The sequence below is a fragment of the Thermobia domestica genome, chromosome 3, assembly GCF_964235325.1.
Source record: "Thermobia domestica chromosome 3, izTheDome1.hap1.1, whole genome shotgun sequence".
In the NCBI taxonomy this organism is placed as follows: Eukaryota; Metazoa; Arthropoda; class Insecta; order Zygentoma; family Lepismatidae; genus Thermobia; species Thermobia domestica.
In genome coordinates, this window is record NC_137456.1 from 44,063,249 (window position 1) to 44,080,214 (window position 16,966).

Consider the following 16,966-nt stretch of genomic DNA (forward strand, 5'->3'; position numbering starts at 1 on the left):
GCTTATCAGCTCCTCTTAGTTTTGATGTTACTGACGACGGCCGACTTGAATCACAACTAACAACGATCAAAAATATGATAGGAGAAACGAAAGAAAGTAACAACTAAGAAAAAGAAACAGCAGAGTAGAATGGACAAAAAAAGAGAAAAAGAACACAGTTCTTACATGGAATGAAATTTGACAAGTACAATGTTATTTCTGAACAAAGAGCATAAGAAAATGGAAAGTCAATGAAATTCTTAGAAACGGTAAGAAGGATTATTGGAAAGCGCTTTGTATGTGGAAAGCGAAAAAATAAAAAAAATATTTCGGGGGGAGGTTGAGCCCGACAGCCCCCTAAATACACCACTGAGAACAATATTCTGATTTTTACATCAAATTTTTCAGGGCCCGTTTGGAAATCAGTAATGATTTACAAGCGTGAATGTGTAAGAACACATTCTTGCACAAAGTGGTTGAAAACGATGTAGGCAACCTGATATGTTTTGTAAAATCCTTTCCCGAGAAGAAAATACTCCCGTTTAGCCCCACAATTCCCTACGTTTCGCTACACAATTGCAAAACTTTAACTGTATAGGAAAAAAAAAATAATATAATAGTTAATTATGTGGATCTTTCAATTCCATCTCATTTGTCAAATAGTTGTATTATTAAGTTTTACCTTTGATTGAATGAGACCATTGAAAATGTCTGAGAAAACAAGTACTGTATGTCTTTTGTTGTCATGATAAGAATGATTATGTTAGACTTTTGTACTTTCTTTACTCCATAACCTTCAAGGTGTAATGACAACAAACTGAAAAAAAATTTGACTGAGCCGTGAATCAAATACGGATCTCTGGCTCAGCACGACGATCGTCACGCTACTCTGTCCGGTTCGCGAACACCTACAACCTTCCCTCTTGAGTTTGGTATTCAGTTATTAAGTCCCATTTTTACACACAGTAATTTTTTTCAACAACTCTGAACAGTTTTAGGAAAAAATACTGTAAGTACATAGTTCAAGTAGCTACCACTATTACTTTTTGTCTTATGTTCTTCTGCACATGCTATCCTTTGATAAAAGACTGCGGTGTGACCTGAAATTTCGAAATCAATTCATTTTAAATTGGTAGAGTAGTAAATAATCTATTCCTTATATACAGAAAAAGCCTCAACGCAGTTTTGACTTGACTATAAATTGCCTCAAAACTTACAGAGTAAGGGAATTTTTTTCCAGTAATTTCGATTATTTTGTGTTGTAATCATTATCAAGGATAAAAATATAAGACAAATATGTTGAAGAAGATTAAATATTGCTGTGAAACAGTAGTCGCCTAATTTACGAAGCTTCTCAGCTACAATACTGTTTTGAAATCCTACTGTGAGCTATCAACCAAAAAAACTACCAAGGTTTTTTTTTTTTTTAATCTTACATTTGTTTATTGCCTATAAATTTAATGTAGTAAATATGAAATCAATTTTAATTAAACTGTATATAACAAAAAGGAAACTTGAATTGTACCTAAGAAAGAAATTGAAGTGTAGTTATCGTAGTAATAAATAACAAATGTAATAACATATTTTTTTTTTATCAGACTTATTAACTTTAATGAGAAGGATGGAAGTCTTATTTTTTGTCATCAACAAGTTTTTTTTTCTGGAAGTGGAATTCCCTAGATTTAGCGACTTTTACCCCAAATTGGCAACACTGATTAAGGTTACCCAACCGAAGCGTTAAGGTGGATCACTACCCTGAAGTCAATACATATTTTAGCTCATTCCCTTAATTACTGCGTAATAAAACGTTACATATTATAAATATTGCACTATAAAATAGAGTTATATTTTAGCTACAACACAAGACACTGATTCATTTGGTTGCGTGTTCTGATATCGAAAAAGATAACAAATAAAAGGAAATATTTGATTCATTTTACAATGAGCATACAAGATGGCACTCACTGTTAGACCTAACTAGAACTGCTCACTTTTATGAAATGTTTATTTGAATGCGTAAAGTGTTTTAAAGTAACGATCTCATTATGAAACAGATATATTGTTTGACCGTTTTTCGTGTTATGCTTTACATTTTATTTGAATATTAATCTATATTTAAGGAAATAGATTTTGAGAAGAAACTTGCGCAGAACGCCATAATGCATCGTTGTCAAATTTGTATGTTTACTGTGGCAGTCACAATAAGAAAATTCCTGGATTCTAGAGTTTCAGTTCGAGAAGTGAAACTTAGCTGTGAATTGCGGTAAGGGTCGAAAACTGATTTCTCCAATAATTCAGAATTCTCATTACTTCTTGTATTATCTGACATCAGTAAACATTCAACACTATCTGGCAACGCCGCATTATTCAAGCAGCGTTTAACATAGCACCGGAGAACACCTAGTGATCCATCTTAACGCGATCTACCGAAAATGTTCCCGCGAGCTACTAGTAGCTTGCGATCGACGGTTTGGCGATCACTGCTTCGAAGAATTCATACCTAAGATAGTAACTTTTTTGTTATTTTTTGGGTGTTATAATTTTACTAATTCTTGAATGAGTAACATTATATCTTTTAAACATAATCTGCCAGTTTTCCTTGTACTTTTACTTTCCAGAAATAAATACAATATGAAACTTTATTGTGAATTTCTTGAGTAAGGTCAGAAATAAAAATAAAAGAGAACTTAAAACCAACAATTATTTATTATTTGTTTTACCTTAACAATGATAGAACAATATCTTAAAATTAATACTTTTATACACACGACTATACAATTAATTTGAATATGTAGCTATACATAATACTAATTGTACTTGAAGATTTTTTTTACAGTTATCCTATTGAGCCATCAGCTCATTGAAGGCATCAATTTGCTTTTGTAATGCCTCTCCTTTCTGGGTATTATGATTGTTGCCTTCAACAATATGGATTGTTAAACTACCTTTCCTTACCTATTAATATAAGAAAAAAGAATATTAATGTTAATAAATACAATACTAAATATGATGATGTACTGCAATAAATTCGAATAAGTGGCAAAACGAAAAAGAAAAAAAATCCTCCAGAACATTTGTGTTCAAAGCAACTCAGTTTCACAATGTATAATGTTCGAAAAAAGAGTAAGACTGCAAGTTTCCACACAGAACCTGCAAACAATTTACTTTATTCTAAATGATTATACCAGACAAAAAATGCGAGAGACATATGCCTAAAATAATTTATTTTAACTACTACTTGTCTACATTTTAGAATCTAACTTTCGAACGGTAGTGTGTCCAAACATGTGAATTCTTCCGGAAACATTTAAAATTGATTTCTCATTAACTAAATACTTTAGTATATCTTTTATATATAGTCTGTGTACTAACAAAACAACTTTTTAGCCTTGAAAGTCAATACTTGCAGGAAACATTATTCAAGGAAATAGCAGGTCAATCTTCTTGTGTTTTCTGGTAACAACAACAAGTGACTAACGTTTTGTAAAGGTAACAACATCTTGACTCATTGATAGTGCATGTGTGGCACTTAATGCGCTTTTCAAAATGGTATTACTGATAAGAAAAGTTGGTTTAGTTTGTAACTCTACTATACAAGGTATTCATTGAATGGAAATGACATGTCAAAATTTCGATTTTCCATTGACATGCTTCTGATGTTTAGATACTTCTAATTGACAGTACTATTTTGTGTTGACGGTACTAAACACTACAAGTTTTGTTATAATAAATCCAATCCTTTATTATTCAAACCTTAATCTTATATGTATCTTTTGTAGTATACGTTTAGTACACCTTTACTTGAACTTACAAACTTGCTTATTTATTTATTTATTTATTTATTTGTTTATTTGTCAACACAACAGACAATTAGTGTGTTGAAATGTAACAATATATTTTTGCAACAGTTTTTTAGTGCCTTATGGGACATTGTGCATTTCATCATATTTTTGACATAATTTATTGTAAGCAGAACATATTCTCGAGATTAGTGACTTCAGCATTATGTTGCTTCTAGACTTTTTGCAATAGAATAATAGAGCTGTATTATTAGTTTTAGTTCTAACTGAAGGAACATGGAAGTGTAATAATAATATAAAGTTGGACAATCGAATTCAACTATTTTTTGGAGAAATACCATGTCTGCAATATTAAGCCTTTGTTCTGAGTAAATATCATGGGAGCCCAAAGAGGAGGACAGGGTGGGGCCCGAGCCCCCCTGGCTCACGAAAATGTATTAAATTTCTTAAGATATTCTTAATACAATTTTTTTTTTAAAAAAATACCAATCATAATATAGAAACCAGGGATTTGAGTCCTCCGCTAGAAAATTTTCTTCGGGCGCCCATGCTAAATATTAAAATTGTCTACTAGTATAAATGGCTTTTCAAGTCAGGGATAAATCCCAGTTACTTATGAACTTATTTCACTATATTATTGCTTTATTTCGACTACTTCTAGAGTACTGTGGCTTCTTTAATATCTTAAATTTACTGAGTATTTTTTCATTTATTATTTACTTTATTTTAAGAATTTATTAAACATCTTTAAAACTAAGGGGCCGCGGTGGCTCAGTGATAGATCGTTCACCTCTGGTGCATGGGGTCCGTCGTTCGATCCCAGCTCGCACCAAGTGAGCTTTGTAGTGGACAAACACCGTGTGCGTAGGTTTTCTCGGTGTTCTTCCATTTTCTCCCACTTTATTCATTCCGTCATTTCTTTCATTTCTCATCATCACTGTCTCTTTTAGCCTAGCCGGCATAATCGTGGGACGTAAAACTTAAAAGATTATATTTTTCATTTCGTTTCATCTTTAAAAGTAACTAACTAACTAACTCTAAGACCTATGGAACCCCGACGTTCAATGCCGCATTCAGAAAAGCTCTGCACTGACTTCTGTTATATATTTAAAAAAAAGTTTCGTGTAGATGTTTATTTATTTATTTATTTATTAAACATCTTTACTTGAGATAGTTTTTTTTTTCATATTCATTTTGTACTTGGTTCATGATAATATTGTATAGACAAAGAAATTAATATGAAAATGAAAGTACAAACACTATTTATTTCACTATTTTACTAGGAGTTGAGATATTTTAGAAATGGTAACTTCATCGCTGACAAAGCGTCGATTTGAAATATCCTAAAAATAAAGATTTTTTTTTTTTTTTTTTTTTGAAATTATCATTTGTACTTACCGCAATTCGGGATTTATTCGTACATATATACATTGCAATAAAAATTGCTATTGTAAGTTCTTTCGCGGATGTCACAAATTATGTAATGAAATATCGATAGAGTGACTAGTCTTAAAGGAAGAAGACTATGTTCTTTCTACACGTATTAAGGTTTATGAAAAATAGAGATTTACATATAATACTTTGTTTACACAATCATTCTATCCAGAACTACTTGAAGACACTAATTGTTTTTTTTAAGTGATAGCTTTGAAACGTTGTTAATTTTTGTATCAATGTCTACCTCTTACTATTCAGTACATTTTTTCCTAAGTATTTAAAGTATATTATAGTTATATTTATCGATAACATATCGAATAATTAGCAATGGTAATATTGTATAACCATGATTTAACGAATTGCTAAAGAGGTTTTTTTTCCTTAATATTTTTTTCGCTAAATAGAAGTTTGGTATAAAATAAGTGCGCATCATAAAGAAGAGTTTCACTAAGATGTAGTGGGGATTTTCACTAAATAGATGTTTGTTATAAAAGAGATGCACATCATAGAGAAAAGTTTCACTAAGATGTAATGAGAACTTTCGCTAAATAGATGTGCGGTATAAAAGAGGTGCACATCTTAAACAAGGGTTTCACTAAGATGTATTAAGAACTTCCGCTAAATAGATGTTTAGTATAAAAGAGGTGCGCATCATATAGAAAAGTTTCACTAACATGTACTGGGAATTTTCGCTAAATAGATGTTTGGTATAAAATAAGTGCGCATCATAAGAGTTTTACTAAGATGGTACTGGGGATTTTCGCTAAATAGATGTTTGGTATAAAATAAATATGCATCATAAAGAAGAGTTTCACTAAAATACACATAATATAAGATTTTAATATTTTAACACATTTTGTGTTTTTGAAACAATAGATCTAAATGATTTGGATTTGCACTTTTTTAAGGATTGTTCGCAAAATTAACATGTTACAGAGAATATCTTGCCTCAAACAGGTGTTAAATGACAAATTACTGAATATAACCTGTTGTTCTCTTAAATGTGTTCACTATCAGTGTTTTTGTCTTTCCAAGAGCGAAAAATATCGTACTGAAATAGAGCAAAAATGTTCAAACATATCAAAGTAAAAACTAACAAAATCGGAAAGAAAAAGAATTGCAATCTCATTGCTGGTGGTCACATTCAGGCAAACACATACCGTGACATTGACGGCAAGGGGCGCAGCAACTTTGTCCGGGTCAGTGCGGGGATAGTTTTTCTCGTGGCTTTATGGTTCTTACGGGATTCGAATGTGAGGGTTAAGTGCTGATACACAATGTGGACAAAAACGTGAAGGTGAATGCAAGATTGATCCTCCAAAAGTCCATTCTGACACGTATCTATTGGAGAGATGTCACAATTGTACGGAATGGACGCGTACCACGTGATGATCCATATTGACAAGGTTTCGAGTCATATCGCAAGAACATCATTACGTTTTTATCAGGAAATTGTAAAGAAATTAGGAATTTGTGCAATTCCTTTGAAGACATTCCTATGAAAAGCCCAGATGCCAGTCCAATGGATTTGTGCGTATTTGAACTGTTGAAACGATGTTTTCAACACCGCCGCTCGCGCACCTTGGATAATCTATGGAAAGCATGCAGGGAGGAGTGGGACAGAATTCCCCTGCCTGTCCTGTGCCGGAGCTTGTTGCAGCGGTGGCGGCAGCGCGCTATCTCTTAAGGTAAGTATCCGTCAAAAATGATCGGATATAAAGCAAACAATCTTCTGTATAATGTTACATATTTCAAATTAAAAAATCAAAATCTCTCTCTCCTGTCTTGCTTGAGTTCGCCTACCTGAGACACATGCTATTCTAGTAACCTCATACATATACATTTGTATATATTTAATTTAAATATTTTGTTGAGATTCATGACGTAAAACAGTGTAATATATTTCAGCATCGGAAAATCATTTTTGTTTCTATATTTCACAGTAATACTGAATCATATTCCAGGTTGAGTTTATAATAATTAATTTTTCAATTTCGTAGTTGCAATTCCATACAATGAAATATTTCTTTTTATATATCGATATTTTTAGATTTCATCTATCTTTGCCTAAAAAAATATGCAATACTTTCTTTAGTTATAATTCCATCTTCACTCACACCTCATTAATAAGTTGATGTACGATACAGACTTTAATTCGTATGATGATGTAGGAATCAAATCCTTGTACGATGATGTACGATACAGAATTTGTATGATTAACAAAATTATATACGTTAAAATTGTCTCTGATATTTTTTAATTGTGCAAATTATTCTTAACGCAGGCCACTTAAGTTTCTCTGATTAACTTGTAATTAGGGAAATTTTACGTTCTTTCACGGGGAAGGAAATAAAAATTACCAACCAGGAACATGTTTTTTCGTTCACAAGCGAATAATATCAGCAAATAAACGGGTTAAAATTGTTAATGATAGAATTTCTTTTATTACTCTTAAGGATATTATTGTTTTAAATGTACACTCATGTCCAAAATGATTGTCGTATGTCTTTAAATATGTTGTTGTAAGAATATAATTTGATAACGAATTTGTCCGGTATTGTTTATAATGTTAGTATGTGTATAATCCGCAAAGACATGTATGTGCCAAATTTCATGTCAAAAGAGTAGTATGTCCACTTAGCAACATTTTATTTTACTCATTATAATTTTCGTATTTATAATTCTTTTCCTTTGAAATTTACCACAAATATATTTGGTCTAGGAATTCATTCGTGCGGGTGGACAAGAGATGGCGCAACGAACGGAGCGTCCCACAGTTCCGTGTATCCACACATGTGTTGCAAACCCCTGTCATCGCGTATCGTTCGTAGTATAGGGCAGTGGATTAAAGCGTCAACAACACCAGTTTGTAGTTAAGTGAACATGGCGCAATTTGTGCCTGATAAAGTGTTTTTGCGGGGTGTCCTGCTGCATTACTTTAACATGCAGAAAAGTGCGACTGAAAGTCATCGTATTTTGGTGGAAGTGTATGGTAACCATGCTCTAGCTGAGCGAACGTGTCAGGAGTGGTTTGCACGGTTTAGAAGTGGTGATTTCGGCTTGGCAGACCAAGAGCGAGCTGGACAGCCAAAAAAATTTCAAGACGAAGAATTGACAGCATTGCTCGAGCAGGATTCGTGTCAAACGCAGGAACAACTTGCAGCAGCATTAGGCGTTGATCAAACAACAGTCTCCAAACGCTTGAAAGCCATGGGAATGATTCAAAAGATGTCACATTGGGTTCCACATGAATTGAAAGACAGAGACATTGAAAGACGAAAAACCATTTGCGAATTGCTGCTTCAACGACAGAGCAGAAAGGGGTTTCTGCATCGAATTATTACGGGTGATGATAAGTGGATCCATTACGAGAACCCTAAACGAAAAAAGGCCTGGGTGAAACCAGGTGAACCAGGTCCATCACAACCAAAACGAGATATTCACTGTGCAAAGGTTATGCTGTGCATATGGTGGGATATGAAAGGTGTGGTGTACTATGAGCTGCTGCAACCGGGTGAAACTATGAATGGAGAACGTTATCGACGACAATTAATGCGTTTGAAGCAAGCTCTGGCCAGAACACGACCAGAATGGGAGAACAGACATGATAAACTTATTGTTCAACATGATAACGCTCGCCCACATGTCGCAAAACCGGTCAAAACCTATTTAGAAAATGTCGGATGGGAAGTTTTACCCCACCCGCCGTATTCACCAGACGTTGCTCCTTCGGACTACTACTTGTTCGATTGCATGAACAACGATTTGATTGGACAGCGGTTTACTTCTTCAGAAGATATCGAAACATGGGTCTCTGACTGGATCGCTTCCAAGGATGAGGACTTCTTTCGCCACGGAATCCGTACATTGCCTGACAGATGGGCGAAAGTGGTGGCTAGCGATGGACAATATTTTTCTTAAGGTATTTATGTATTTTGTGTTTGTACTACAGCTTCAATGTGTGCGTACCAACCGCACGAATTAATTCCTAGACCAAATATATTTCCCGATTATACACATAGTGTCAGTATTAAAAGTACCCTGCAAAACCATTATTAAATTATATTCTTACAAGAAGACAGTTAGAGATATGTGACAATAATTTTGGACATGAGTGTACATGCCTCAACAGAATATAAGGATGATGATATAAAATACAGTTTTTAAAAAGTAGTGGAACGGATATTTGACCAACTCCCGCGATACCATATGAAAATTCTATTAGGGGATTTCAATGCGAAGGTAGGACAAGAGGATATTTTCAAACCGATTATAGAGAATGAAAGTCTACATAAGGAGAGTAATAACAACTACATTAGACTCGTGAACTTTGCAATATCCAAAAACTTATCGTCAAGGGTATAAAATTCTTACATGGCGACGTTCATAAAAATACTTGGAATTCAACAGATGGGAAATCACGTAACGAAATTGATCACGTTTAAATAAAGAGAAAAAGAGTCTTGCTTTTGTTTGATGTTCGGTCGTTCAGAGGAGCTGACTGACAGTTATTACTACCTGGTAGTAGCGATAATACGAGAGAGATTATGGCTGAATAAAGAAAATATTCAACATCTGAAAACGTAGAGGTTTAATTCAAAGAAATTAGAAGAGATCCAGGTGAGAGGGGAATATTAGATTAAAGTTTCGAATAAATTCTCGGTTTTAGAAGATTCAGAGTGCAATAGTGTTGAGGATACTTGAATTGAAATTAGGGATAGCATTAAAATTTCAGTAAAATAAAAATTGGAGCACGCGGAAATATATAGAAACAAACCATGGTTCGACCAGAAATGCACTAAACTAGCACCGAAGAGAAAATGGACAAAACTGCGATGGCTACAAAATCCGAACTATATAACTACACAAAATTTTGTTGACATCAGGCAGGGAATTTCGGAAACTTTTAGAACAATAAACGCAATTGTTTTGAAAGTTAAAATTAATGAACTTGAAGATAATAGTAGAAACAACTTTCTATTGGTCTTTATAATGCGGTTAAAATAATCGAACAACTTCAAAGCAACCATGTTTAATCGAACATTTATTTGTTACAACCTACCTCAATTTAGCAGAAACAATATTAAAAAAATTAAAATAAATAGCATCTGGTTTTAACCTTTCATTAAGAGAGACGGAAATTATAAGAACACCACAAATGAAAATTTTTAACATGTGTTTTTAATAAGTGGAAAATATGAAAATATAATATTGTATACACTCACCGTTTGGACTCCAAATTCATTGGTCATTACTGGTAATTTGTCATTCCTTTCAATAGCACTGGAATCCTTCCTCGCTTCCATTTCATTCAGAGAGATCAGTTGCTCAAATAGTAATCCAAAGCTTTTCAATCGATTCACACTGAAATTCGCATTCACATCGATGAATGCCGTATCTTTTACTACCCTTGTCTCCCATGACTGTGAATCCAACTTCATCTTTAAAGAAAAATAAAACATAGTTGTAAGAACCCAAATAATTAGACTATTTATTACCTCATTATTTCAAATTCCAACTTTGTCTCATCGTTCAAATTTCAAACTTTCAGTCTCGGAAAGTAAAAGAAGAAAAGAAATATAAACAAAATAATTTAAACACAAACAAACTATTTGCTGAGCAAAACAATATATTCACATTAAAAAAACTACATACGTGTTACAGTTTCGCCAACTAACACTTTGGCTTTATCAGACACTACATCAGACATCAGATATAGTGTCTGATGAAGCCTCAATGTTAGTTGGCGAAACTATAACACGTATGTAGTCTTTAAATGTGAATACATTGTTTTGCTAAGCAAATAGTTTATTTGTATTTAAGTATTTACAAAGCAAAGCTTCTACTTATGAAAAAATAATTTAGGTTATATTATTAATATTTTATTATATATATTTTTATGTTATTATAGAAATAATAAATTGAAGACAAAACCTATATCCTTTATTAATACATGTTTAAAAATCTATACTACTTACATGCGTCTATACTCTGATGTCCTATCCTGTTTCTTCAACCAAGAAAATTTTAAATGTCACTTTTTAATTTTTTTCTTAACATAAATCAGTTTCTGCAATAGCATCTTTCTCCTACAGTCTTTCACAGAAAATACACTTACATAACTTACACTTATATAACTTACACAAAGACTGTATTAATATAGTGAAAATTTATTCTTACCTTTCTGTGTTCATTATTTGAATTTGCTGCCTCTGAAGAAACTAGCACCAGGAAAATCTTTATTTCTTCCCTAATAAGTTCAAGTTGATGTCCTATTTCTAATGCAAGTGATGCTGTAGTTGCATAGCTTAAAAGATTATACGGTCCAGAGGATTTTACGGTTTTCATGTGCTGAAAACAAATTTGAAAAATAAAAGACACTTAGAAATATTTTTTTTTTAAAAAATCGTAATAATGACTGCTAAATTATCAAAACTTAGCAATTTTCATTCAAAATTGACAATGTATATAAAGAATGAAAGTTGTGAAGCACTATCTTTGGCCTATGATACACTTAATACATACATACATACACTCAAACACACACACACAAATAAATATAACTCTATGGCCTATGGAACCCGGAGGTTCAATGCCATGTTCACAAAAGCTCTCCACTGACTTCTATCCTTAGCTAACTGCATCCAGTTTCTACTTTGTATTCCAATCTCTGCGAGATCCATCTTAATATTGTCCTTCCATCTGCGCCTAGGTCTTCCTAATGGTCGTTTTCCGATTGGTCTTCCAGTCAACACTTTGAAAGCGTTTCTACTTTCTTCCATTCTAGCTACATGACCCGTCCACCTAAGCCTTCTAGACTTGACGAGACCCTAACAATGTTGGGTAAACCATATAAATTATGTAGTTCCTCGTTATGAAGTTTCCGCCATTCCCCATCCCCGTTCCTCTTGGGTCCGAATATTCGTCTCAGGATCTTGTTCTCAAATACTTTCAGTCTATGTTCTTCCCTCAGAATAAGTGACCATGTTTCGCAACCATACAGAACAACAGGCATGATTATCGTTTTGTATAGCTTAAGCTTCAAATTCCTCGACAGAATTCGCGACGACAAGAGATTTTGAACCGAATAATAACACGAATTCCCTGCTTTTAGTCGATATTTAATTTCTTCGTGAACATGATTTTCCTCTGTTAATATTGATCCTAGATATTTGAAACTATCCACTTTATCAAAAGTATGATTTAATATTTTAACGTATCCATAATTTGCTGTATTACGGTCCCGACGCACTTCCATGTATTTAGTTTTCTCTGCATTTACTTCTAAACCCACGTCCCTGCAAGCGTTTAATAAGATCTCTGCATTTATCTCTATTGTTCTCCTATCATCCCCTATTAAATTTACATCATCAGCATATGCCGTAACCTGGGGAAGACCGTTCAACTCTAGGCCCTGGTTGCTATCTTTGATTTTCCTTATAGCGTATTCCAGAACAAAGTTAAATAATAATGGTGACAACGCATCTCCTTGTTTCAGACCATTTTCGACGTGAAAGCTCGTGGACAAAAATTTTCCTACCCGGACTTTACACTTGAACCTGCTGTTTGGGTAATTCAAAGTAATTACAGTACAAGAATTTTTAGTGTCAGACAGATTGCAAACAGAAGAATGCAGTTTCACCTGGTTTTCAGTCATCCATAGGCAATCGTAGAGAAAACTGTCACAAAAACATAATTCGTGTGATGATGAAGTGGCGATAAACGACGGAGAAAAGAAAGAGCATAATATGCCAAACTTATCTGAAGGTTTCGAAATGGTTGAAAATTCTCCACATGTTAGATTATGTAAGACACAAGAAAGTTACAAATATAATGGCATAAGACTATTTAATTTGCTCCCTTAAACTACGCATGTAATGAATTTAACAGATTTCAAAAGATATATTAAAATTATGCTTATACACTATTGTCTATATAGTTTGAAAAAGTTCAAGGAGTGCATGATGATCAACTCCTAGCATAAGTTAGTGTAATACTAATGTTTACATTGTATTACTGAATATTATTATATTCATTGTTATTTTCCCTATCACTATTTATTATATTATTTCTTGTATATTATCTTCTATTATTATATATATTAATTTTATTCCTGATGAAATCTATTACAACATGTAGTTGTTCAATGATTAATAAAGTATTCTATTCTATTCTATTATATTCGACCTTTATTGAATGTCAACCAAATGTTATTATTCACTGCTTTCACGCAGTAAATAAATTGGAATCTTTTATTGATCGTGTAAAAATTACAATTAAACTAAAGTAGACGAAGATCATGAACTCCTTTAAGTGAGGCATATAATTAAGATTGTCAATCATGTCTGTGGGTTTGTATGTTAATTCAGTGTATGTGGTAGTGTACTTAAATGTGTTTGCCACGGTGCGAGTGGCTTAATAGATGTGCGAGAAAATGTCGATTGTTTGCAATATTGGATCACGCAAATACATTAAAGGTATGTTGCCTTAAAGGTAAAGTCTACTGCACGTTAATTATATTATTATTATTATTATTATTATTATTATTATTATTATTATTATTATTATTATTATTATTATTATTATTACTTTTTCATACAAACTATATAGTTTTATGCTTTCGGTATTTTCAATAAATGCAGAATAAATGATTCTATAATTATATTTGTGCTAATACAGCAATTTTTAAAATCTACTTATAAAGTTAGGTATTTCCTGTTTTCGGATATTTTAGGCGGTCTTTTTTGCACTTCTGTCTATTTTCCGAAGTTCTGGACTAACTCTATCACGGAGATTCTTATGTACGTTAATCTCCTATTTATACAGAAGCTATATTCAAAAGTTTGTTTTGGTATAGGCACTGGAAATGTTCCATTTTGAATATCGGATACGATGTAGGTTCGATATAAATAATATCATTTTGGCATATTTTAACACGTCCATGTTAAAATAATCTTCAGAAAAATGAATACGTGAATATGATCGATCTTAATTCACGTCGCTGAAAATTATAACATAGAGTTTTGTGATACTTCATTTTGATTTATTATTGCTTACTTTTTCGAAAAGGACTTTTATGACGAACATCATAAACAGCAGGGCCATAACTTGTGGGGGGTAGGGGAGCAACTGCCCCGCAGAGAAGATCCCAACCGATCGCGAAGGGTCCATTTTAAGACAAAATTTTCTTACTCCATATAAGATACGGACATGAAATTATAAATGAAGCATCAAACAGGTTCACTACATTCATGAACAAAACAACACACAAAAGATAAATATAAGAAAAATGAATTGTGGGCCCATTTCAGTAAACAATGTCTACTATTAAGGGCCCTAGAAATAATATTTATTCCTATGGCTTTAAGATTTATCAATATTATCCCCTTAATTATTTTGTCATGTATGGGACGGTTCCAGGGGCGTAATTAACGGTCCCGTAGACCTTGTCGGGAGGGTCCACAGGCTCTGAGGGTCCATAAAGAGTAAGAGAAAGATGTAAAGAGGGAGCCCCAGAATTAGAGAAACGGCTTTTTCTAGGGGACCCAAATACGTAAATTAATGCTTGCCTCCCAGAAAAAAAATCTAAGTTACGGCGCTGATAACCAGAAAATAATAATTTGCACTACTAACACAAATGTAATATATTATATAAGCATTAAGTATATATCTTCCATTTATTAATAAGATATGAAAAGTATTTCGAAAATGAAATAAAAATATTGAGTGTAGAAAAAAATCAGCCTTATTAATGTTCATCATTTATTTAAAGATTTGATATAATTAGTAAATAGGCAAACATGTCAAGCAATGGCAAAACTTCAATTACAATATGCAATCATTCTTCTCAGAAATCTTCTCATTACAAACTAACACTGATTCTTTTTAGATAGACTACCATTTAATCAACTAACTAACACTATGGCCTATGGAGTTCACAAAACTTCTCCACTAATTTCTATCTTTAGTCAACTGGAACCAGTTTCTACTTTGTATTCCTATATCTGCGAGATTCATCTTAATATTGTTCTCCCATCTGCGCCTAGGTCTTCCTAATGATCGTTTTCCGATTGAACTTCCAGTTAAAACCTTGAAAGTATTCCTATTTTCTTCCATTTTGGCTACATGATCTGCCCACCTGAGCCTCCTAGACTTGATGACCCTAACAATATTTGGTAAATGGTAAAAATATTGTAGTTCCTCGTTATGAAGTTTCTGCCATTCCCTATTCCCGTTCCTCTTGCATCCGAATATTCATCTCAGGATCTTGTTTTCAAATACTTTCAGTCTACATTCTTCCCTCAGAGTAACCAACCATGTTTCCCAACCATACAGAACAAAAGACTTCTTCATATAAGAAATAAATAAGAGCAATCCATAATTTTATTAAACTTCAAAAACATGACCCAACCCTAACTGATCCCAGGAAGACGTAGACAGAATCAGTATAGTAAAACTATTGAAATAGTAGATGAATCTCTCACTATATAAGAAGATTTTTAATTCTAATGGTGTATTATCTGCAAAGTATTAGTAATTTGTTTTTCCTTCCTTTCCTTCTTTCTGGAAGCTAATTATAGTAGAGTGTAAATTATAATATAGGTTAAAAAGTATTTAAATATTAGCGTTGAGGGAGCCTCAGGGGTGATTCAATATATCTGTTTAATCAAGGAGTTCATGGCCCATTTGTATACCATAGCTAACGAATAAAGGCGTGCTAAATTCATTTGCAATCATAATTCAAGTTCCGAACTAGTGATTGTTACGATTGGTATCCAAGGAATCCAAGGATTGGTGTCAATGGAGTTTTATATAGTCTGCGGCTAGCTGGGGGCTCTGCCCCCAGATCCCCACCTTTGCTCGGCCTACAGCCTCACTCCTCTTAAACCCACAATTTTGTCGAATTTCAAGTTTCTTTTCCTATTTTCAACTATCTAAAAGACGAGATTTTCTATCCCAACAAAACGCTCATTTAAATAACATAGGAACTTCTTCATCGCCCCTTTAGACCCCTTAAAAACTAAAAATATTCATTTTTGGCAATTTCTCTGTAGGTTAGTCTCGGAAGGCTACAATCATGCCAAATTTCATCATTCTAATCCTGCCGGAAGCGCCTAAACAATTTGGGGTGTAGATGTCCCATATAAAAAACATGGGAAAGATTTTTCAGTTCCCCATAAAAACACTCAAAAGTTGGAAATTTTTAATTTTGGTGACTTACTTGGGTAACACTAACGCAAACGTACAAGCAAAACGAATTTGAAGTTTCTATTCCAATTCCAAGTACCTAAATATGAGATCATTAGACCATTTAAATAACATGGAGAATTTCTTCATCCCCCCTTTAGATCTCCTAAAAGTTAAAAATATTCATTTTTGGCAATTTTTCTGTGGGTTAGTCCTGAATAGCTACAATCATGCCAAAGTTAATCATTGTAACCCTACATGAAGTGCTCAATAATTTTGGGGTGTAAAAGGTGTACCATACAAGATACAAATAACATCTGGAAGATTTTTCAGTTCCCCATAAAACCACTCTAAAGTTAGATTTTTTTTTTTTTATTTTTAGCAACTTTGTTAAATAATCCTATAGAAAACGTACAAGCACACCGAATTTGTTTTTATTCCAATTTCAAGTACCTAAAACATGAGATTATAGGTTAAAAAAAAGCCCATTTAAATAACATGGTGAATTTCTTCATTCCCCGTTTAGCACTGTAAAATTTAAAAATATTCACTTTTGTTAATTT

The 16,966-nt window shown here is 33.1% G+C and overlaps 1 protein-coding gene across 2 annotated transcripts in view; it reads right to left on the reverse strand.

The window, feature by feature from the left end:
- Positions 1-2,674: 2,674 nt before the first annotated feature.
- LOC145680337 (fatty acid synthase-like) overlaps positions 2,675-16,966 on the reverse strand; it is a 248,780-nt gene continuing 234,488 nt past the window's right edge. For both annotated transcript variants that reach the window (XM_081750725.1, XM_081750724.1), the window contains exons 32-34: positions 11,397-11,567; positions 10,442-10,657; positions 2,675-2,934 (exon numbers count right to left, since the gene is read on the reverse strand). In XM_081750725.1, the coding sequence (XP_081606851.1) occupies positions 2,821-2,934; positions 10,442-10,657; positions 11,397-11,567 (501 nt within the window). In that variant the 3' untranslated portion in view covers positions 2,675-2,820. The remainder of the gene's footprint in view (positions 2,935-10,441; positions 10,658-11,396; positions 11,568-16,966) is intronic.